Genomic DNA, 22,399 nt, shown 5'->3' with positions numbered 1-22,399 from the left:
ATGACCATGTACTGTACCTCAGCCAGCACCAAAGACAATTTTTGCACTATAGGATTTGATTAGGATGTGTTGTGGTGTTTCGAATTAAAGATAGTAGGCTATGAGTATTAAATATGTATGTATGATTGATCCATCCCATGTCATCATAATCTCACTCCAACCAGGTAACCAAAGTTGGCAACAATGCTGTAGCCTAGAACTTTTTATAAAACACAAATGCATGTATACCCTCCAACCAGTGGTGTAGTAGTGTCTGAAGAGGTGGGCATATGCCATCAGTTGCGCTCCCGCAGCTCCGTGCACGTTTAGAGAGAATCTCTGTACACTTTTTAAAATAAAAAACACAATTCACTCAACGGTGCTGCGACATCGCGTTAGTAGATTGAAAAAGTTCCGGGTCAAAAGACTACTCGTTATTCTGGCGGCCATACTTATCATCATTTATTTCAGGTGGGCATACGCAAAATCCTAAAAAAGATAGGTGGGCCTGCGTATGCCTAGACTACAATACTGACTTCAACTCACCTGCAGTAGATGTCCTAGATGTGTTCAGTATAACAGGAATTTTATGAGATAAATCACATATGATAGCTAAATGTTGGACTCCTCTTAAGTCATCAGGCATGACAAGTTAGTAATGTGTTCCAGTTGTAATTCATGCTCTCAGGCATCTAAGTCCTGCAGTGAGAAAACTGAGCAATCAGTAAAATATACCTTTTTCGAAGACTGTGATGACCAGCTTCCACCTTATTAAGCAGCGTATATTTAGCAAACCTTTTTATATGATCATATATATATATATATATATATATATATATATATATATATATATATATATATATATATATATATATATTTGTGTAAATTTATAACATGTTTATTGTTACTGCCCTGGAATTACTTTTATAAAATTAATTACCACAGCTTTTGGGGGGGTAGTCAAATTTGTCATCTCACATCTGACTGTCTTAATCCACCGCTCTCTATTTTTTTTTATTTTTTTATTTATTTATTTATTTTTCTTCTGGAAAGTCATTCAAATGTAATAGTGGACTATTTTTGAAAATAATATTTATTGTGGTCTCCCATTCACTCCCATTCACCGCTGTCAAAGTCTACCCTGCAAACTTTTACTTCCGCTTCCAAAACACAGAGTGTGAAAAAAAAAAGTCTATTGAGCAACTCCGGTTGAAAGTGTCAGATCCCGTTTCCAATGCGTAAATTAAACTGAAACCGCGCCTTCCGCTGCACCCTATATACAACCACGCTTTTAATGACGCAACATTAGCAGATAACTACAGCTTCGTTGATTATTATGAGAGCATGCGTTCTAGTGTAGTCGCATCTTTTGCAGTGCACGTAGTGTCACGGCGATACTAGCCTACTTCGACAGATGAGTTAATGATGATGGGGACTTTTATTACACTAGACTACTTACGATCAAAACAAGGAATTCTTAAGATTGCTCAGCACGTAAGTCGTATTATTCAGTCAACAGATATAAGTAGCATTAATTTACAATAGCCTTAAGTAGGCTATTTTACTTCCATGAACACTTTTTACACGTTAAAGTTTGTTACGACCTCGCTTAATTCAAATGTCCTATTAGGGGCCGTTCACACCGAAAGTGTTCTTGTTTCTGTGTGCGCTGTCTCCCTATTGTATTCCTGTGTAAACATGCGGACGTTCCTCTCAGCGCCGCATTTGTAGACGCCGTGTCAATTTAAAGACCTTCAAATGTTTAAAACACGTCCCGACACACTTGCGTTCTGATCCGTTCAGTACTTTTTATACAGATTCAATTATCCCTATAAATCTATTAAACTCAATGACCGTTTGACCTAGAGACATGAAACCAACTGCAAAACACTCAGAATATTTGTCTTGTTTTGCAGCTGGTTTCATGTCTCTAGGTCAAACAGTCATTGAGTTTAATAGATTTATAGGGATAATTGAATCTGTATAAAAAGTACTGAACATTTACTCCCAAAAACAAGCCTTGTGCTATATAAAGTTGGTTTTGTGTCTCTAGGTCAAACAGTCATTGAGTTTAATGGAATTAGATTATTACAAACATTTACACTACTATATTTATTTGAAAACATATAGAATGTAAATTCCACAAACAGTGTCTTGTGTCATGAAACTGATATTTTTAACAACATTTCATATTTGTTGTGATGTCATAATGTCAAATGGTTAAATTGTTGAATTGATTTATAGGGCTAATAAAATTGATATGAAAAAAATTATCCTTTTTTAAAATTCAGCTTTGTACTAGGCAAAGAAATCCTATTCGTGCATTTCCAAGTTGTTTTGGCTTGAAAATGTTTAATGGGTATTGTCGCAAATGTCAAACGAATGTCAAATATAAAACTAACTTTACCGCACTTACTCGTCATGATCTTTCAATAGAAGTCGTAAAAAGGGATTGACAGAAACAAAGCATCTTATTTGTGCGCAGGTGATTCTTCTCGCCGCGTTCGCATGTGTTCGCTCCACGTTGTACAACAACTTGCATGCCTACAGGTTCTATGAAGGGGTCACACTGGGTTATGCTGTTGCAATCTTCATTTTCTTATTCCTGACTGTCTTTGGGATTCCGAAAAGGGTGCTATTTGTGAACTGGGCTGTTGCTGTGAGTACTTTTCATTTACTAAACTCAAATAACTATGTCTGTCATATGTATATTATATTATATTAGTGCAATAGTATATATGATTTAAAATATAGCTGTGTCATGCTGAACACACACTCTGTCTGTTCTAATAGGAGTTTGTGCTCGATACACTGGGATTCATCTTTGTCTCCATTGGTTCCATTGTGGCTGCTGTAAAATCTTGTGAAGTCGAATTTCTGGTTGCTGCCTCAGTAAGGCCTTCATTATGTATTTACAGAACCAGTGCTGAATAGTTTGGTTGTGAGGTGGAGTTATCCTATAGAGTACATTATTCTTCATAGCACTCACAACCAACATTCTTTAACACCGATACCATTGTAAGCTTCTCTGGTGCATGTTTGTATTTCAGGTGTTTGGTTTTCTGGCCTCACATCTTTTAGTTTGTAGTGTGATGCTGTCGTTTGTTGCCTCTCGCCACACACAACCTGTGGGTAAGTTTAAGGTTGAGTGTGCTTTCTATGTGTATTTGAGCATTTTGCATTTATTTACAACTTGGTAACACTTCATAATTACTACACACGGTTTAACATATTTATAAAGCTTTCGTTTATAGGTAATTAATCATTTATAAATTGTTGTTCCTACATTGCTAATACATAACAGAGTATATACAAATAGTATGTAATGGATTTATATTTTCTGCTGCAAATGATTTATTATTGTTTACTTTATAGGAGTCTCATAATGGTCTTTCATCCTTAGTAAACAACTTTTAAACCATACCTAACTAATGTATTTCATTTGATGCAAACCAGTGGTAAATCAGTGTTTGAGTGCATAGTGAAAAAGAAGACTGGCACACTGCTACATATGCTCCCATATAATTAAGTAGATCAGACAAACAATGTTTCGACCACTATATATATATATATATATATATATATATATATATATATATATATATATATATATATATATATATATATGCTTAATCTGCATGAAAAGTTGTTTAAATTATGGAAATCATCATGTGTCATGAAATATTGTACTTTTGTATGTTTACTTGTTCATAGCATGATATAGTGTAAATGTGCATGTAAATGCTGTAAACTATTTATTGAATTCATGCCCTTGCATTGTCCGTTGTTGTGATAGTAAACTCTTTTTTTGTTTTTGTATTCTATACACTGTAGGTTTATTGTGATTCCAATAAAGGGTTAATTTACTGATATTTGGGTGGTTTGTTGCCCATTCATTGGATAAATGATGGCTTGTTTGGTCTCCACCATTGTCAGGTGTATTTATTGTTCATATATAATCCTTCAACGCCTGATGTTCTTATTGCCTGTCGAAATTATATTACATTTTAATTACATTTGTAGTAGTGTGCCTATAAACTGTTACCTTTTGTGATCATGCTCCTGCCCTTAATTGATTTAAAGTATGCACATTACCTCATTTTTCAAAGAAGTGTTTGATAACATTATAAGGTATAAATCCAAAATTAATAAAGAAATTATAAAACCAAATATGTAATTAATTGGACAAAAATATATTCTTAATTAAAGGAATATTCTGGGTTCAATACAAGTTAAGCTGAATCGAGAGCATTTGTGGCATAATGGTGATTATCACAAAATGTAATTTTGGCTTGTCCTTTTCTTTTTTTAAAAAAAGCAAAAATCTGAGTTACAGTGAGACACTTACAGTGGAAATGAAAACCTTCTTAATGTTCTCAAACACTTATTTACAACTGGTTTGCAACAACTTAAATACATCAGTTAGGTATGGTTAACAAGTTGTTTACTAAGGATGAACAACCATTGTCAAACGGCTCATATATGAACTTTTCAAACAATAATAAAACGTTTGCTACAGTGAACATAAATTAATAACATACTATTTGTATGCAGCCTATTATTGAATTAATAATGTAGGAAAAAGGATTTATCAATTATAAAATAACTACATATTAATGCTTTACAAATACTTTATACTGTGTAGTTATTATAAATTGTTACCTAAAACGTGTTACTAATAGTGAACTTTGCAAAGTGTCTGCGCAGTCCATTGTGCGATTCTCAATCAATTTAAACATCCTGAACAATTTGTTTATGTGAAATAATGTCATTTCTTTTTCAGGTCCACCAATACAAAACCACTGTCTGGAAGATGGTTCATAAGAAAAAGAATTATTCTGAAATATCACACCGCTTCCAATAAATGTCAACACTGATGCAGAAATAAAGGGCAACTACAGTTGAAGTCAGAAGATTACATACACCATAGCCAAATACATTTTCACAATTCCTGACATTTAATTGTTGAACAAATTCCCTGTCTCAGGTCAGTTAGGATCACTACTTTATTTTAAGAATGTGAAATGTCAGAATAATAGTAGAGAGAATTATTTATTTCAGATTTTATTTCTTTCATCATATTCCCAGTGGGTCAGAAGTTTACATACACTTTGTATTTGGTATTATTGCCTTTAAATTGTTTAACCTGGGTTAAACCTTTTGGGTTGCCTTCTACAAGCGTCTCACAATAAGCTGCTGGAATTTTGGCCCATTCCTCCAGACAGAACTTGAGTAACCGAGTCAGGTTTGTAGACCTCCTTGCTTGCACACGCTTTTTCAGTTCTGCCCACAAATGTTCTATTGGATTGAGGTCAGGGCTTTGTGATGGTCACTGCAATACCTTGACTTTGTTGTCCTTAAGCCATTTTGCCACAACTTTAGAGGTATGCTTGGGGTCATTATCCATTTGGAAGACCCATTTGCAACCAAGCTTTAACTTCATGGCTGATGTCTTGAGATGTTGCTTCAATATATCCACATAATTGTCCTTCCTCATGATGCCATCTATTTTGTGAAGTGCACCAGTCCCTCCTGCAGCAAAGCACCCCCACAACATGATGCTGCCACCCTCATGCTTCATGGTTGGGATGGTGTTCTTCTGCTTGCAAGCCTCACCCTTTTTCCTCCAAACATAATGATGGACATTATGGCCAAAAAGTTCCATTTTTGTTTCATCAGACCAGAGAAAATTTCTCCAAAAAGTAAGATCTTTGTCCCCATATGCTATTGCAAACTGTAGTCTGGCTTTTTTATGGCGGTTTTGCAGCATTGGCTTCTTCCTTGCTGAGCAGCCTTTCAGGTTACGTCGATATAGGACTCTTTTTACTGTGGATATAGATACTTGTCTACCTGTTTCCTCCAGCATCTTCACAAGGTCCTTTGATGTTGTTCTGGGATCGATTTGAACTTTTCGCACCAAACTACGTTCATCTCTAGGAGACAGAATGCGTCTCCTTCCTGAGCGGTATGATGGCTGCGTGGTCCCATGGTGTTTATACTTGCGTACTATTGTTTGTACAGATGAATGTGGTACCTCCAGTCATTTGGAAAACGCTCCCAAGAATGAACCAGACTTGTGGAGGTCCACCATTTTTTTCCTGAGGTCTTGGCTGATTTCTTTTGATTTTGCCATGATGTCAAGCAGAGGCACTAAGTTTAAAGGTCTTAAAATACATCCACAGGTACACCTCCAATTTAGTACACCTCCTATCAGAAGCTAATTGGCTAATTGCCTAAAGGCTTGACATAATTTTCTGGAATTTTCCAAGCTGCTTAAAAGCACAGTTAACTTAGTGTATGTACATTTCTGACCCACTGGAATTGTGATATAGTCAATTAAAAGTTAAACAATCTGTAAACAATTGTTGGAAAAATGACTCATGTCATGCACAAAGTAGATGTCCAGAACAAATTACCAAAACTATAGTTTGCTAATATTAAATATTAAAGTGTTTAAAAAATGAGTTTTAATGACTTAAGTGTATGTAAACTTCTGACTTGTACATGGTTGCTTTAGTTACTGTGGCTGTTTACAAATTTAGGTAACACTTTACAATAAGGTTCCATTTGTTAACATTAGTTAACAACATTATTTAACATGAACTAACAATGGACAGTGCTTTTACAGCATTTATTAATCTTAATGTTAATTTCAACACATACTAATAAATTTTTTTTTAAATCAAAAGTTGTATGTTAACATTAGTTAATGCAGTATGAACTGCCATGAACTAACAAAGAACAATTTCATTTTATCAACTTACATTAACGATGCTTAATAAATGCTGTAAAAATATATTGTTCATTGTTAGTTCATGATACCTAATACATTAACTAATGTTAATGAAGGGAACTGTATTGTAAAGTGTTACCCAAATTTGTCTGGAATATAAATGATATACTGTGAATTTTTAAACATTAAAGTCTCAGCACTGTTTTGTTATAATTTCTCATGTTGACTTATTTCACGATTTATTGTGAAAAAATCCTTAACACAGTTAACCCCTTTTGCAATCTTTAAATGAAAAGGTAAGACATAAAAATGTACAATTAGTAAAAAAAAGTCACACTTGTCTCAAATGAGCAAACCGTTCCAAAGACATTTTTTTTTTTTTTTTTGCTGATGTCACAACCTTCCTGTGTCATAACATCATGTGGGTTCTTATGGTTTCCTGTCCTTCCACCCACACCAATGAACGACACCAGAGACAGCAGCCATTCCCAATAAATACAACTTTAATAGAGTGATTACAGACCTGATTCAGAGAAACATCACTACATCTTGTGAAATTACAGGACCATATTAGCATGTTTATTTCCCCCTCCAAAGAAGTTTGGTTGATGACTGTACATACAGGTGAGAATGACCTCAGATCTCACCTGCCTTGCCACTTCTGCCTCTCTACCCCTCCCCTCCCCCTCCCAGTACTAATTTCTAGCCGTTATAGATGCTAAACAGACAATTCCACTAAGTTTCCTGCTGAAATTACTTATTTAGCTTGTAACCAACCACACACACACTCACACAGACAAACACACACATACACCAATGAAAAGACAGTAATACTGATCTTGTTTGCATGATCTATAGTGCATCCATTAATAAACAGTGTCATAAATGGCTGTAGTTGAGAAATGAGAACAGGCATACACAGAAGCATCCAATTTTCAAAAGCTATTATGAACACACACACACATTTTTTATTAAATTTTTTTTTTTTTTACACCAGACATAGTTGTCAGTCCCATCTAGAATCTCAAAGATAAACGCTCATAGATGAAGATTTTTGTCCGAGCTTAGATAGACGACTTCATAAACCATGTCTAAGCCAACTCTCTCTGTTACATTGCTGTGGTGTTGGAACACGTTGTTTCCAGTTGTTTCCTCAAAACGTATTGTACTACTCTGCTACAATCAGCATTGTAAGAGATTTTATTCAGTGTCATTGGCTACTATTGTGAAATAGTGCAATATTAAGATACTTTTACTGTGCTCAACTGACCCCAGGTGAAGACTTTTAACTTGGTGACTCTTTATAATTTCTCAGCAGCAAAAAAAACTTCAGGGGTCATGGACATTAGAAAATAATGTAAAATCATGTCAGTAAGTTTGTTCTGCAGTTTCTGGTCCTGTAATTGATACGCTTTAGAATAGGGCTGCGCAGGAGTGTGTTAAAGGGATAGTTTACAAAAAAAAAAAAAAAAAAAAAATACAAATTCTGTCATTATTTATTCACATTCATGTTGTTTCAAACCCAGATGACTTACTTTTCTCTGTGGAACACAAAAGGAGATATTAGGTAGAATGTTAGCCTCAGTCACCATTCACTTTCAATGCATCCTTTTTTTTTTTTTTTTTTGAAAGTGAATGGTGACGTACTGTCAGTCCCAACATTGAGCCTAACCTCTCCTTTTGTGCTCCATGAAAGAAAGAAACACATTTGGGTTTGGAACAATGTGACAATTTAAATTTTTGGGTAGACTATCCCTTTAAGAATGCTGAAGACAACAATTTAATGAAAATACCAACACAAGGTGACCACATTCAACATATTTGTTTGATCATATCCTTCTCTGTTGCTATAATGACTGAAATGTGATACTTCCCTTTATTTTTCTATTTGTTTTTTGTTCACGAGGCTTAATAAGACGTTTAGATAAGTAAAAATGAGCATTTGTTTGTTATAAGCCGAGTGACATTCACTGTAGACATTCACGGTTCTTCTCTCGCAAGAAGGTAATTCACTACCAAAACCATGGAAAAGAATCTAACTTGCATACACAAAAAGTGTACATACCCCTCACTTTCTAATTCTGACTTGAATCTACATTTCAATTTCCTTTCTAAGCATCTCTTTTAGTGTCCTTAATTTCTACGTTAACCTTCCTTCAGTCTGTCTCTGTTTAACGGAACCATCCGCTGTACATGTGTGCGTGTGTGGAGACAGACATAGCATCATTATATGCCTGACATGCAACTTCAAGTCACTGGCCTTACAAGGAATAAACAGGAATAAATCCCCCCCCCCAAATCTGAACAAGATCAAGAGGAAGAGTGAGCGAGAGGAGGGGAGGCGGCAGAAGGGAGGCAGGTTCAGGGTGGGCGGAGAGAGCAGTGTAAAAGGGGAGGGGCTTGACAGTGAATAAACCCCGCCTCTTGTTCAGGATTCATCATTTTCAGCAGGTGGCGTGGTGGCAATAGGAGCCGAGTCCAGGTCGGATTTATTGGCGATCCGGTCCAGCTCAGCCTGGACGTCTGTTAACCCCAGCTTGGAGCCTGAGAATGACCAAGATACAATCAGAGTGAATTAGTACATGTATGGTGACATTTCATTCACCACAATTCAGATCACTTCTTTGTTATTTGGGACCAGCATTAACCAGAGCTTTAAAGTCTGTTATGTGCATTTCATACTTGCGACAGCAGCAATACATATACACTTTAACGTGAGTGTTTCAGTAAGTGATTGAGTAGAGCAAGTGGGAAGCCTAAATAAATTCAGTATGTTTACATGCACAGTTATTATCGAGCTACAGCGGTTTTTGCATAGTTGAGCTACATTCTTAAACTGTCTAGCCAAGTACACATGACACAATGCATAATCGAATATTTGAAGGAAGGACATAAGCTTCGGAGAACGCGCAAAATGTGAAGGCCAGTTATGGTCCGATTAATGTGTATACATGTTGGATGAAGTTGAGCTACAATCACATTATCTAGGTCTGTTTGTTTGACTGACAAAAAAAGATGAATTATTGTTTGTCAGACTGAAAACTTTTAAAGTGCATGTAAACATACTGATTGATTTGAATCAATGATGTATGTTTTAAAATGTTTTATTCAAAACTTGAAGGGAGAAAAGTAAATACAAAAGGTGGAATGAATGACTGAGGAATGAGTTGAAAGACTTTAAAAAAGTATTAACGTATCTGCACACACACACCGACTCACACATTCAGGCTGTTAAACTGGACATGTGATGTGCCTCTGTGGAAAATTCGAGGAACATAGAGCAAACACAATAACATTAACCATGCAGTAAGAACTTCCTAATTGAGGTTTTTACATGGAAATTGTGCTGTGAACCATCTGCTCATTCAGGGCTTTAAAAGGTACAATTCACAATGCTGGTAATTAGCAACTAGAAAACCATGTCAAATTAAAGGCAACCAATGCTTTCAATTACGTTTCATGCAGTGATAATCAAGCTGTATAGATTGAGCAATTTGAAACTCAACATGAAATTCAGCAACATAAATATGAGAAGGCCATGCAAGGTGAAGACACCAGACCTTCCACAACAAGGATGATGTAACATAAAGGAGGACATTGATAAACATGTATGTGTGCTAAAAGAAAGTCATGCTCACATCTCAGTGGTTATAAAGAGGGAGTGCAGCTTTGGTTAAAGGGATAGTTCACCCAAAAATAAAAATTCTCTCATCATTTACTCACCCTCATGCCTTACCAGATGTCTATGACTTTCTTCTGCAGAACACAAATTAAGATTATCTCTCTCTGTAGTTCCATACAATGCAAGTGAATGGTTGCCAGACTCCAGTGGTTAAATCCATGTCTTCAGAAACGATACAATAGATGTGGGTTAGAAAGAGATCATTATTTAAGTCCTGTTTACTACAAATCTCCACTTTCACTTCCACATTCTTCTTCTTTTGTTTTTTGCCGATTTGCATTCTTCATGCATGTTGCCACCTACTGGTCATTGCTGGTCAAATGTGGAGATTTATAGTAAAAAAGGACTTCAATATTGATCTATTTGTCACCCACACCTATTATATCACTTCTGAAGACATGATTTTAACAATTGGAGTCATATGGATTACTTTTATGCTGCTTTTATGTGCTTTAGAGCAAAGTACTGGCAACCATTCACTTGCACTGAATGGACCAACAGAGTTGAGATTTTTTTTGTTCTGCAGAAGAAAGTCATACACATCTGGGATGGCATGAGGGTGAGTAAATAATGAGAGAATTTTCATTTTTGGGTGAACTATCCCTTTAAAGAAAATGTATTTGATGCAAGTGAGGGACAGCATGAACACACACCTTAACGTGGCCAACATCCCCTGGCTAACACACATGTGATGGAAGACAGTTTTAAAGGGGTTACACATTGAGACTGATGAACAATGACATGACTCATAAGCATAAGCATACATGTTGCTGACTCACACTCATTCATACATACAGAAAGTGTAAATAAAGAGAAAGGGCCACGTAAAAAATAAATAAATATGAGGGCATAGGGTGATGACTGGGAGATGTGTCTGTGGCCAATGAGGTACTTTACCTTTAATACACTCCCATAAAATCAAGCTGCATTATGGGTTCAAAAAAAAATGAAGATGCAAAACAATAATATGAAAGGAAACAAAAGAGTGGAGATAAAATCGGCCAATCTTTGATGGAAAATAAGACCACTGCACATGCTGTGTTAGTTTTAGAGTGTGCAACTTTGAAATTTGAATTTGAAATCCCTTAGTAAGCATGTTAACAAGTTGTTACTGCACGTAATTTAGGCCAAACACTGAGTTCTCATTTTCACCCACATTACTATAACATTTTTGCTTCATTTTCAGTTTTTAAGAGTTTACATATTTGCACGTAACCTGATTCTTTCAGTCGAGTTATGTGTTAGATTACTGGGTTATTACACAGTAATCTGATATGCACTGTGTGAACAATGAGGGTGAGCGTTTGTCAGCTTGAAAGATTAGCAGGATTGAGTTTTCAGCTGCACATGCAGAGGAAATTTCATTGAATATGTTTGTTTTACCGTCGCTGATGTCAAAGATCTGGGATGGGAGGATAAAGGTGGAGGAGAGCGGGGGTGATGAAGTCAATATAACGACAAACAAAAAGGGAGAACAGTGGACAAACTTCAGTGACCTCACACATATATAACGTGATAAAAAGAGGCAAAAGATTTGAAGTGTCTTCAAATTTATAGAGATGTTCTAACATTTCAACATCAAGCTTCTCTTCATCAACTCTTCCTGAGGTCTATGATTCATAAGATGTGAGTCTTTCTTGTGAAAATGTTCATTCTATTTTAAGACATAGATGGTCAAGACAAATACACTCAAACACATTTGAGTGTCATGACACAGTCTATTTACATATTCTTATAAAGCTGCTGCTTTCATGATGTTAAAAAATGGTGGAGAATCTTAAAAAAACAGGCCTGAATCTAACTGACAACAGGTTGTAGCATCTATTAGAGCAAATTTAAGAACATATAGCTGTACTGGAAGTCTGATTTATACAAAACTTAAAAGGATAGTTCACCTAAAAATGGAAAATCAATCATCATTTACTCATCTTCTTGTAGTTCCAAACCCGTATGACTATCTTTTTTCCATGGAACACAAAAGGAGATGTTAGACAGAATGTCAGTCTCAGCCAGTGGCTTATAATAGACATTTTTATTCGCATAGCACAAAATTTGGGAATTTTCTCATTGTAGTGGAGGGTTGCGCATAGAGCAAAAGATCAACCTTGGGATTTAAGAATCAATATCTAGGTTATTCAAATGAAGTTTGCGATGCATCGACGGAGACTGACATATTGAGGGTAACGTACAAAGACTATGATGCCTGACTATGATGAATGACGACTATGATTAATTTTTATTTTTGGGTGAACTACCTCTTTCAGGCATATGTGAAAACACTTCAAATACACCAGATTTCCGAGGTGACATGGATTACACAAATGAATGAATAAGCGTATCAATGTTTCTCTGAGGATCTCTTACCTGACTTGCGAACTGTTCCTGGTGTGTTGCTCCCTCCACCTGTGGGCTGACCACCTTGGCCGGGCGAGCCAGCTTTCTTAGTCAGCAGACTGTTGAAGAAGTTAGCTAGCACACCCTCACTGGTCTGGCCTCCTGCCACAAGAGGAAAACAATAGTAATAATTACAATAATAATGGCTGAGGCTCCAACAGATACTGACCTAGTACCAGCCTTCTCGAACTAACCATAACGCTAAAGGAATGTTACAGGTTCAAGTGATGACCAATAGACACAGTGGCATAATGTTAATTACCAGAAATAAATAATGAAATAATAAATCATAATTTCGACTCGCCCCTTGTTAATTAAAAGAAAAGAAAAGAAATCAAACATTGTGGTAACAACAATGCACTTCCAATGGAAGTGAATGGGGCCTGTCCATAAACATTGAAACACACACGGTTTAATAAAGTATAGCCACAAGACATTAACATTATACACGTAAACATGATTTTAGTGCGAAAAAATTTGCTTACTAACATTATCTGTGTAAACTTTGTTGTCATAACGATACTGTGATCTGGTAAACGCTGTAATGGCGGTAAATCCCTGATTTTATCACACTAAATTCATGTTAACATATAATGTTTACATCATGTGGCTTTAGTTTCATAATTAGTGTGTATTTTAAAGCTTATGGACTATTTTATTTAAACATTAGAGGGGCCAGATAATTTTTTGTTGTAATCAACATTATACCACAAATGCTGTCAACTGAGCTTAACTTGTACTGAACCTGTAAGATTCCTTTAAAAAAAATGGTCTAAGATCAGCTCTTATGGTAATCTACTAAACCCTAGGCTGGAATTAGAAACATGCTGAAGGTCGAGATTAAAAGTCTGAGGGGGAAATTCAATGTGGACAGCAAGGAAAAAAGCAAAAGCAACCCTAATACCAAGAAGCACTCCTAATCCTCCCCAAACACGTAGAGCAATTTTCATATGATCTAAACCTATGAAGAAGAGCTCCTGAAACACACTGAAAATCTATTCATTAACACTGTAGTCCAAACTAAACATTTTTCCCATACACCCAGGCAGACAGGCATTGCTACATGAAAGAGGATGGGATCTTATGTTGAAGGTCAAATGTTGCATTGTTCCTAAGATGAATGGGTGATGAAAACCAGGAAACCAGATCGAGAGAGTTGGAGAAATAAATCCCCAGGAAGTAGAAAGGTGTGATCCCAAAACTGTTGCTCCCAAAAATTGGAAAAATGAAGATGCAGCCAAGAAAATAAAAAAAGGAAAGGATCCAGAAGCTCTTTCCCAAAACCTAGTGAGCTGCTAATGAAGGCAGCATTTTAGTGCGCTCCCAACACAAAGACTGTTTCAAAAGGCAACTTAATTATGCTGCCTCCTAAGATACTTGATTTTATCCAGATTCTAAGGCAACATTGCATGTATCCCTTATAGAGAAGGCAATTCCAGCATGCATTATGATGGGCTCAGTGAAAAACAGTCCTAGATGGCGAACGAGTGTTGATTATAAATACACTTCTTCTATTCATTCAATGGCAAAAACTAGTTCAATCTAATAAAAAATTGCCTATTTTACCCAATATTTGTGTGTGCTATGATTTTTATACTTAAGGCATCACACTAATTCCAAAAAGGCTAATTCCAGGTAATTCCAGGTCCAAGTTGCCCCGCTTTATGACTGACAGGCTGAGAGTTAGCTTAGCAACATGCTAACGTCAGATTCTATTGCAATCAATCGAGAGTCAAATTTTGCATGTAAGGTGCACAAAGTTGCTGCCAATGTAAAGTGCTCCAAATCAGTCACTAATAAGGTTTCATCTCTGTGAGGATGTTGCCTTAGAAGGCAACAAGGCAGCGAACAAGGTGTTGGAACAGACCCAGAGAAAGATGAAGAGAAGACAGAGAAATGCATCCGAAATATGTCGCTTGCATACACACCTTTCATGTTGGGATCAATCTTCTTGGTACCTGATTGCATGGGCATGACGTTAGCCACGTTTGCTGCAGCGGAGCGATTGGTCGTCCTCGGTGAGCCGGTAGGAGCTCTGTTTGTTGGGTCCTGATAAACACCAACAAAAAAATACAGTGTTGAGAAGTAACTAACCGAAAGTAGTGGCACTACTAACTAGATTTTTCAGTTGCAGCTCAGTTGTTTTCCAGAGAGTACAAAACACTACATGACTAGCTGGGTTTCCATCCATGTATTTGTATACACATTTTGAAATATTGCATAAAAATTACTGAATGGAAACACTACGATGCAAATAAAAATCTCCAAAATGCACATCAACTACTACACATGCTTGCAGTGGATAATTAAAAAAAAAAAAATGTATAAGACATTAGCATAAACTATGATGGAAACAGATTTACCTAATAAACTTCTAATCGAATTTATTAGGAATACAAAACAAGCATAAAAAAATAATGTGACTGAATAATTTGTTCATAACTGGACTAACCAGCGGGCCAATCATCGAATCTGAAATATTACTCTGGTCATCCTGAAATAACAGTGTCCTGAAAATCCAAAGTCTGCATAGAGTTTGCAGAGCAAATAAGTCAAATACACACTTGATCTGTGCAGGTTTATTGACACTTTTGAAAACTCTCTTATAGATCTGCTGGGTAAAGTCATCAGGATGGAGGAACGCACACACATAGTGCTCCCAAAACTGTGTGACGCGCTGTCACTCCGTTTCTAAATGGCAAGTAATTTATTAATAAAAAAGAGTCACAGTGGCTACAACCCTGGTACACATTCATCCACATGACAAGGAAATGTTTTGTGATTTGAAAAATGTCATGTTAGTGTCTGTATTTGTCATGTTTATAAGTCGCTTTGAATAAAAATCATCTGCTAAATGAATATTTTTAAATGTAAAAGTCTCAATGCAGGAAAAAAACATGATTCAATACAGAGTAACACATTAAAATGTAATTCACGTAAAACACTTACAACTGGCCTTCCTGCAGTGACTGGAGGCTGTTTAGCTAACAGAGACTGAGACAGGAAAAATCCATCAGTGTTTATTTATTTATTTATTATAAAATAATGATTAATTTGACCTTTATAATTCATGCACAACCAACAAAACTCCTCTGGTTACTTGAAAATATTGAGCTGCATTCTCGATGAATCTCAATTTATCCCACATTTAGTTCAATCAAAATCTAGTAGTTTAATACACACAAACAACGCCTAGTGAGCCACCAGTTACTTTGCTAACATAAAAACAACATACCATCTCAGTATTCAGGATAAAATCATTTGATACTGTGCACATGTAGAGCTGTTACCTGCAACTTTACTAGAAATACTTGGTCATCTTCAGCTTGAACTTCTTTTTCATGTACAAACTGGAAAGCAATTCCAGAAATGAGTAATCGTAGGTTAAGAGAGAATATGGAAATTGCATATGCATTGGCAAAAGCAGTATAAGTGAATTTAAGAGTAAAACCGTACCTTTCTAACTGGGGGTTTCACTATTACATCTTCAAAGTTGTCATCTGCTTTTACTGTCTGAAAATTTTCATGCAGGATGGCAATCTTTTTTTCATTGTCCCATCCTGATGGACTGAAAGCAATAGACACAACTTTTGAATGTATGCACCTTCAAATGGTGTTACTTTGAGCAATTCCATGAACAGTATGAAATTAGCATTTTAACATTATGAAGTAATACATGAAAAACCCTCCCCGATTTGCTCTATAGAAAAAAAATGAAACCTAAAGCATGCTTAAACAGTTTTTTTCCTTCAAGAGGCTGCATCTGCGGCTCGCCTCCCAAACACTTACATAAACACTGAGTCTTTCTCCACCACCTGAGCTGGGATGTTGAAGGGAAAGCCGTATAACCTGTGTACGAGGTATTTATATAACAAGTCTAGATTTTTGTTCTCCTTCATGGACGTGTAGAGTAATGCTGCTCCATCTGAAGGTCACTTGTAAAGGAGAAGAACAAGAGGCGGCTACATTTAAGCAGGAATATCTGAGCTCCATTAACTTGTCGAGATTTTTGGAAAGCAGCCATTATGGCACTGATGATTACAGGTCAGCAGATCATGTTACTGCTTTCCACTGTTAAACCGGACATTAAGATGCAATTATTCTACTAGAGCAGGTCCTGCTTTTGTCTTAAAAATAAATAGACATTACATTAAAATCCTGACATTTAAAAATAAAAATGAACAAAAAATAATCGTCAAAAATAAATATAGGCGTCATTATAGCTCTTGTTTGGATGTGGTGATGGTTAAGGATACACTGCAGGCAGAAGCGTCGAATGTGAGACTGGATGAAGTCTAAGTGCTCATCTTTATAATCATGCTCCTTCTCCAAAGTGCTGATAGCATCACACTGCAGAGAGAGAGCGAGAGAGAATTATGAAAAGGCAGACTCCACTAATATACTATTCCATCCTTGCTTCGTAACTTGATATATTTGGGCCTTTTAGTAAAACAAATCAGAACTGCAACGCTTATTTTATTTAAAGAATATGCACAAACATAAAATCACGATCTTAAAACAGCACCAGCTGAATTCAATTTTATTTTTCAGTTCGGAATTTTATATGTGAAAGTTGTCAGTGTATACTACACATCCAGACATAAAAACAAGTATCAAAACATTCACAACATAGATCAAAATTAATAGTGAAGAACCTCAGGAAGCACAATAAACATTCTGCTAGTTGCTGTAAATGCAAATTAATCTTAAAGGGATAGTTCACCCAAAAATGAAAATTCTCTCATCATTTACTCACCCTCATGCCATCCCAGATGGGTATGCCTTTCTTTCTCCAGCAAAACACAAATGAAGATTTTTAGAAAAATGTCTCAGCTCTGTAGGTCCATACAATGCAAGTGAATGGTGATCAGACATTTGTACCTTCAAAAATTACATAAAGGAAATGCATATGTCTCCAGTGTTTAAATTCATGTCTTCAGAAGTGATATAATAGGTGTGGGTGATAAACAGAACAACATTTAAGTCCTTTTTAACTCTAAATCTCTACTTTAACTTTCACTTTCAGATGTGATAGTGAAACTAATCAGGTACCACATGTGACTTTCAGAAAGTGAAAGTGAAAGTGGAGATTTAAGTATTTTAAAAAAAGGACTTAAATATTGTTCTGTTTCTCACCTATTATATTGCTTCAGAAGATATGGATTTAAACACTGGAGTAGTCATATGGATTACTTCAATGTTTCCTTTATGTGATTTTTGGAGCTACAAAGGTCTGATCACCATTAACTTGCATTGTAAGGACGTACAGAGCAGAGACATTTTTCTAAAAATCTTTGTCTGTGTGCTGCTGAAGAAAAAAAGTCACACATCTGGGATGGCACGAGGGTGAGTAAATGATGAGAGAATTTACATTTATGGGTGAACTATGCCTTTAAAAAGACCCCTTGAAATCAGAATTGGAGTTTTGTGGCTTTGAGTTCATCTCTATTAGCTTTGAAGCCTCCTAAATGCTCATGTTCTCCTAAAGGTTTAGCAAATATATGCATTTAAAATGCATCTCTCTCCTCTGTGAATATAGAACAAAATTTACTGATGACTCATCTTGCATAACACAGATTTCTGTCCAATCAAATGCTCTCTAGAATGAGAATGTCCTGCCCCTAATACCACCAGCAACCAACTAGCATGCAGTAAATCATGGTTCATGGATGTGACATAGCAATAGGCTGTGACAGCCTATTGGCTATGTAAAGAAAAGGACGAGCCCTTCGATATGTCTCACCTAAACATCCTGTACATCATGGGGTATTTAATGTTATTTGAGGCAGCAGGTATACCTTAGTGCAGACCACCAATATAGGAAGGCCCAGGTTGTGTGTGAGTGTGTTGTCCCCCAGAGGCAGCAGGATGCCCTCTTCCTCTGATTCTGGATTCCTTCTCTGGGGCACGCCATCCAGGTCACTTCCCGGTTCCACATACTCCTGGAACTGCTTGACCACTGCATACAAACACAGTCATATTCAGCCACTGAATTCTTTACAATCTTCACCAGAGGCGGACTTGCCATCGGGAGAACGGGCCACAAAACGGCGCCGCGATATGAATGGGGCAGCGATATGCAGAAAAGGACAGCGACACCAACCCAACTTTTGGGCCAGTTTCAATAAAATCCCGGGCCGATTTCTCTTCCCAGTCAGCCCCTGACCTTCACTGAACTGCAAAATTAATTTATGCAAGTACAAAACATGTCATCTAGCAAAGCCTGCAGCGATCTTCAGGACTCTCAGAGATCAAAATGCATCACCACACTACGTCATTCCTATAGGGTGCTTAGCATGCAAACACACTCACTATCACCAGTCGAAACACACACACAAAGACACTACTCACATCTGTGCTCCAGCTCTCGCATGGTTTCAGGAGGCACTCTGAGCTTGTCCAAATAATCCCTCACCACGCTGCCCCACTTCTGCAGTGAATCAAGGGCCAGCCAGGGTCGGGATAGATCCACCACGAACAGGACCAGTGAGTCTGCCAGATTCTCCGTGGACAGAGCAAACTTCTGTAGGCCTTTGTGATACAGGTCTCCATCCAACACCCATGCATTACACCGTGCATGATCTGCCAAAACACAGCAAAGGCTGGTGAACAGTACTATTATTGGATGTTGCATGCCCTTATTGAATTACCTTGCTGTTTGTTATTAGGCAGCAGTAAGTATGATATGTGGAACAGATTGCAACTAATGACAAGGAGTATTAGGCTTGACAGCTTGACACAAAAATGTATTTCTAAAACAGTAACAGTAATTATGTTTCATATACACAAAAACAAAACATGCCTAATGGTACATCAAAAAGGCATAAAATGCAAATTACACAACAAAACAACTTTCAGATCTGAACTCATTTCAATTATGCTCAATTGTGCTTAACTATAGCATATACAATAGTTCCTAATTAGTTCTCAATAAACTTTACAACCTACATTTCAGTAATGGACATAACCAATTCCTGCTAGAAAATGTTCAGGGTATTGATTGTTTAATGCAGATTACAACCAGATTTCTCTAAATTACTGTAATTTAAAAAGGTTACACACACACACACACACACTTAAGATGGACAGCACTTCACTGGTCCATACATTAGAAATATCGAACAGCATAATAAAAATAGACAGGCTCCTAATTCTTACCATCAATGTCGTCATCATGAACATTGAAATACAGGTACTCTAAACCCCGTCCCTTCATGTATTCCTCTACAACTTGTAGTTTGGCCACAAGGGTGGTCTTCCCAGACCCCACCTCACCTGTAAAACAAGTCAGCGTATACATAAATAATCAGACAAACATAAAAAACATTTAATATCGAAGACATATTTATCTTGCACATTCTTACAATAAACACCAGAGAAATACAAATAAAAAAACTAGTGCAATGTGAATCATAAATATGTTTAAAGTGCTTTTAACTAAAGCCTTAAAGGAAAAATTCACCCAAGAATGAAAATTCTCATATCATTTACTCACCCTCATGCCATCCCAGATGTGTATGACTTTCTTTCTTCTGCTGAACACAAATGAAGATTTTTTTGAAGAATATCTCAACGTTGTTGGTCCATACAATGCAAATAAATGATGGCAAGAACTTTGAAGCTCCAAAAAGCACAAAGGCAGCATAAACTTAATCCATGACTCCAGTGGTTAAATCCATATCTACAGAAGCGATATAAGTGTGGGTGAGACACAATACAATAGCTAAGTCCTTTGTTACTATGAAACTTCACTTTCACATTATTCTTTTTTTGTTTTTAGTGATTCACATTCTTAATGCATATAGTCACCTACTGGGCAAGGATGAGAATTTATAGTAAAAAGGACTCAAATATTGACCTGTTCTCACCCATAACTATTATATCACTTCTGAAGATTCATTTTATGCTGCCTTCATGTGCTTTTTTGAGCTTCAAAGTTTTGGACCAAGTTGACTTGCATTGAGCTACAGAGCTGAGATATTCTTCTAAAAATCTTCACTTGTGTTCTGCAGAAGAAAGAAAGTCACACACGTCTGGGATGGCATGAGGGTGAGTAAATGATGAGAGAATTTTCATTTTTGGGTGAAATATCCCTTTAATTGCTAAAAATGTAAAACATTTGCCACTCTTTAAAGTATTCTATGGCCATTTCATAAAAACCTATACATTTTACAGCATTGAATAAGATGCTTTGCTGACCTATATAACATAGAAACATAAAGACTTGTATCTCTTAAGTCATATTTAATTATTTAATAGGCACTCATTAAGTAAATAAAAACAACATCCAACAGAGTCTGCATGGCAGTTTGTAATTTCTGACGCCCAATGATGAGAAAAAAGCACTTCCACTGAATCAGCAATAATGAGCCAATCAGTGGCTATGTGTCAAAACCTAGTGTGCTGTCTACCTAGACAGCATTTTAGAGCATATGCGCCTGGAAAGCATTTGTAAGCACCATAGGCGTCTAGAAACCATTTATAGGCATCATATGAGCTTAAAAAGCATTTTTAGACATCAAAAAAAGGCAAACATGCTCTCTAGGAAGGCAGCTCACTAGGTTTTGAGACACAGCCTATGTCTGAGAGTGCGGATTATCTGCATTCACCAAACCAGACAGTCTCAAGACAAAGCTTTGAAACGGAACAAATGACCGAAGATGGAAAAATAGAATTCCTGCTACTGACACATGTGTTTATTTTCTGTGTCTGACGGCGATCACTGGAGACAATGTCGTGCGCTCAGCCGACCTCTCAATAACAATAACAGCACACAATCACATCAGTGCACACACACACACACGCTTTTGCTATGAAATCGGACCATGCAAGCCCTTGCATTCCCCTTACACTACGCGTTAATTAACAGTAACGAGTCACTGGATGCAGATGAGGAGGATGCACCGATCACAAGAGACATGAAACAGCATTTATTTGTGAGAGAGAAAAAACACCCACCCATTACCACCACATTCTTTCCTGAAGGCAATTTTGATCGGGAACGCGTAGATACCTCACTCAATATCGACGACCTGAACAAAGGAGGAAACCGAGTGGAGTTAGCTCTTAAAATCACATGGGTTTGCAGAATAAGCATCATTGCAACCATTGATTCAATCTGGCCTGAGAGTACCTGCCCGGCTGGGGTAATTTGTAAGTTAGCGGCTAACTGTCACATGCGGATCTGGGCCACCTAAAGGCGGGCTATGCACATTAATCCAGGATTTAATTGGGGATAAAAGAACTGGGTTGGCCTACCATAAATTCTGTCCGTCATCTTCATCGGGGTTTTGGCTTTCGGAAGTGTTGTTATTTACATTTGTGCTAGCCGATAGGAGTGTATTTCTGCCTGTGGTCGCCATCTTCGCAGGCTTGAGTAACACCCCTGAGTGAGCCCCGGATGTGTCGCACAGAGCCAGAGCGCTGCTTTTCTGTCTGGACGTGGACAACTGCGAGCCTCAATCACAGCCCAAATCAAAGCTCGGGATAATGGAACAGAATACAATTATAGATTCCACTGCGAGCCACAATCATAGGCTGAATCAAAGTTTGGGATAATAAAATATGATAGAATAGAATTATAGATAGGGGAGAGCGGGGCACAAACTAAC

General features: G+C 36.9%; 2 protein-coding genes across 7 annotated transcripts; one reads left to right on the top strand and one right to left on the bottom strand.

Annotated features, from left to right (window-relative positions):
* Positions 1–1,192: 1,192 nt before the first annotated feature.
* On the top strand, positions 1,193–6,925 carry LOC127421048 (CKLF-like MARVEL transmembrane domain-containing protein 7). 2 transcript variants are annotated; one of them, XM_051663761.1, is made up of 5 exons: positions 1,193–1,473; positions 2,465–2,638; positions 2,773–2,871; positions 3,030–3,111; positions 4,763–6,925. In XM_051663761.1, exons 1-5 carry the CDS (start codon positions 1,402–1,404, stop codon positions 4,801–4,803), a joined length of 468 nt encoding a protein of 155 aa, XP_051519721.1. In that variant the 5' UTR covers positions 1,193–1,401; the 3' UTR covers positions 4,804–6,925. The 2 variants fall into 2 exon arrangements, with proteins under 2 accessions (XP_051519721.1, XP_051519722.1); XM_051663762.1 differs by lacking the exon at positions 3,030–3,111 and having other exon boundaries at positions 1,194–1,473.
* Positions 6,926–8,168: 1,243 nt separating this feature from the next.
* Positions 8,169–22,184, bottom strand: LOC127421047 (cytoplasmic dynein 1 light intermediate chain 1-like). Of its 5 annotated transcripts, XM_051663758.1 has the most exons (14): positions 22,047–22,184; positions 21,747–21,820; positions 19,947–20,063; positions 19,140–19,370; positions 18,587–18,747; positions 17,045–17,138; positions 16,578–16,713; positions 16,245–16,356; positions 16,079–16,138; positions 15,738–15,782; positions 14,717–14,837; positions 12,759–12,890; positions 11,778–11,796; positions 8,169–9,256 (listed from the first exon to the last, which is right to left on the bottom strand). In XM_051663758.1, the coding sequence occupies exons 1-13, from the start codon at positions 22,148–22,150 to the stop codon at positions 11,789–11,791; spliced, it is 1,395 nt and encodes a 464-aa protein (XP_051519718.1). In that variant the 5' UTR covers positions 22,151–22,184; the 3' UTR covers positions 8,169–9,256; positions 11,778–11,788. The 5 variants fall into 5 exon arrangements, with proteins under 5 accessions (XP_051519718.1, XP_051519716.1, XP_051519717.1 ...); XM_051663756.1 differs by lacking the exon at positions 11,778–11,796; XM_051663757.1 differs by lacking the exon at positions 11,778–11,796 and having other exon boundaries at positions 14,747–14,837.
* Between the last annotated feature and the right edge of the window lie 215 nt (positions 22,185–22,399).

Source organism: Myxocyprinus asiaticus, chromosome 30, assembly GCF_019703515.2.
Source record: "Myxocyprinus asiaticus isolate MX2 ecotype Aquarium Trade chromosome 30, UBuf_Myxa_2, whole genome shotgun sequence".
Lineage (NCBI taxonomy): Eukaryota > Metazoa > Chordata > Actinopteri > Cypriniformes > Catostomidae > Myxocyprinus > Myxocyprinus asiaticus.
The sequence above is the reverse complement of the archived record's forward strand: the minus strand, read 5'-3'. Positions and strand labels throughout refer to the sequence as shown.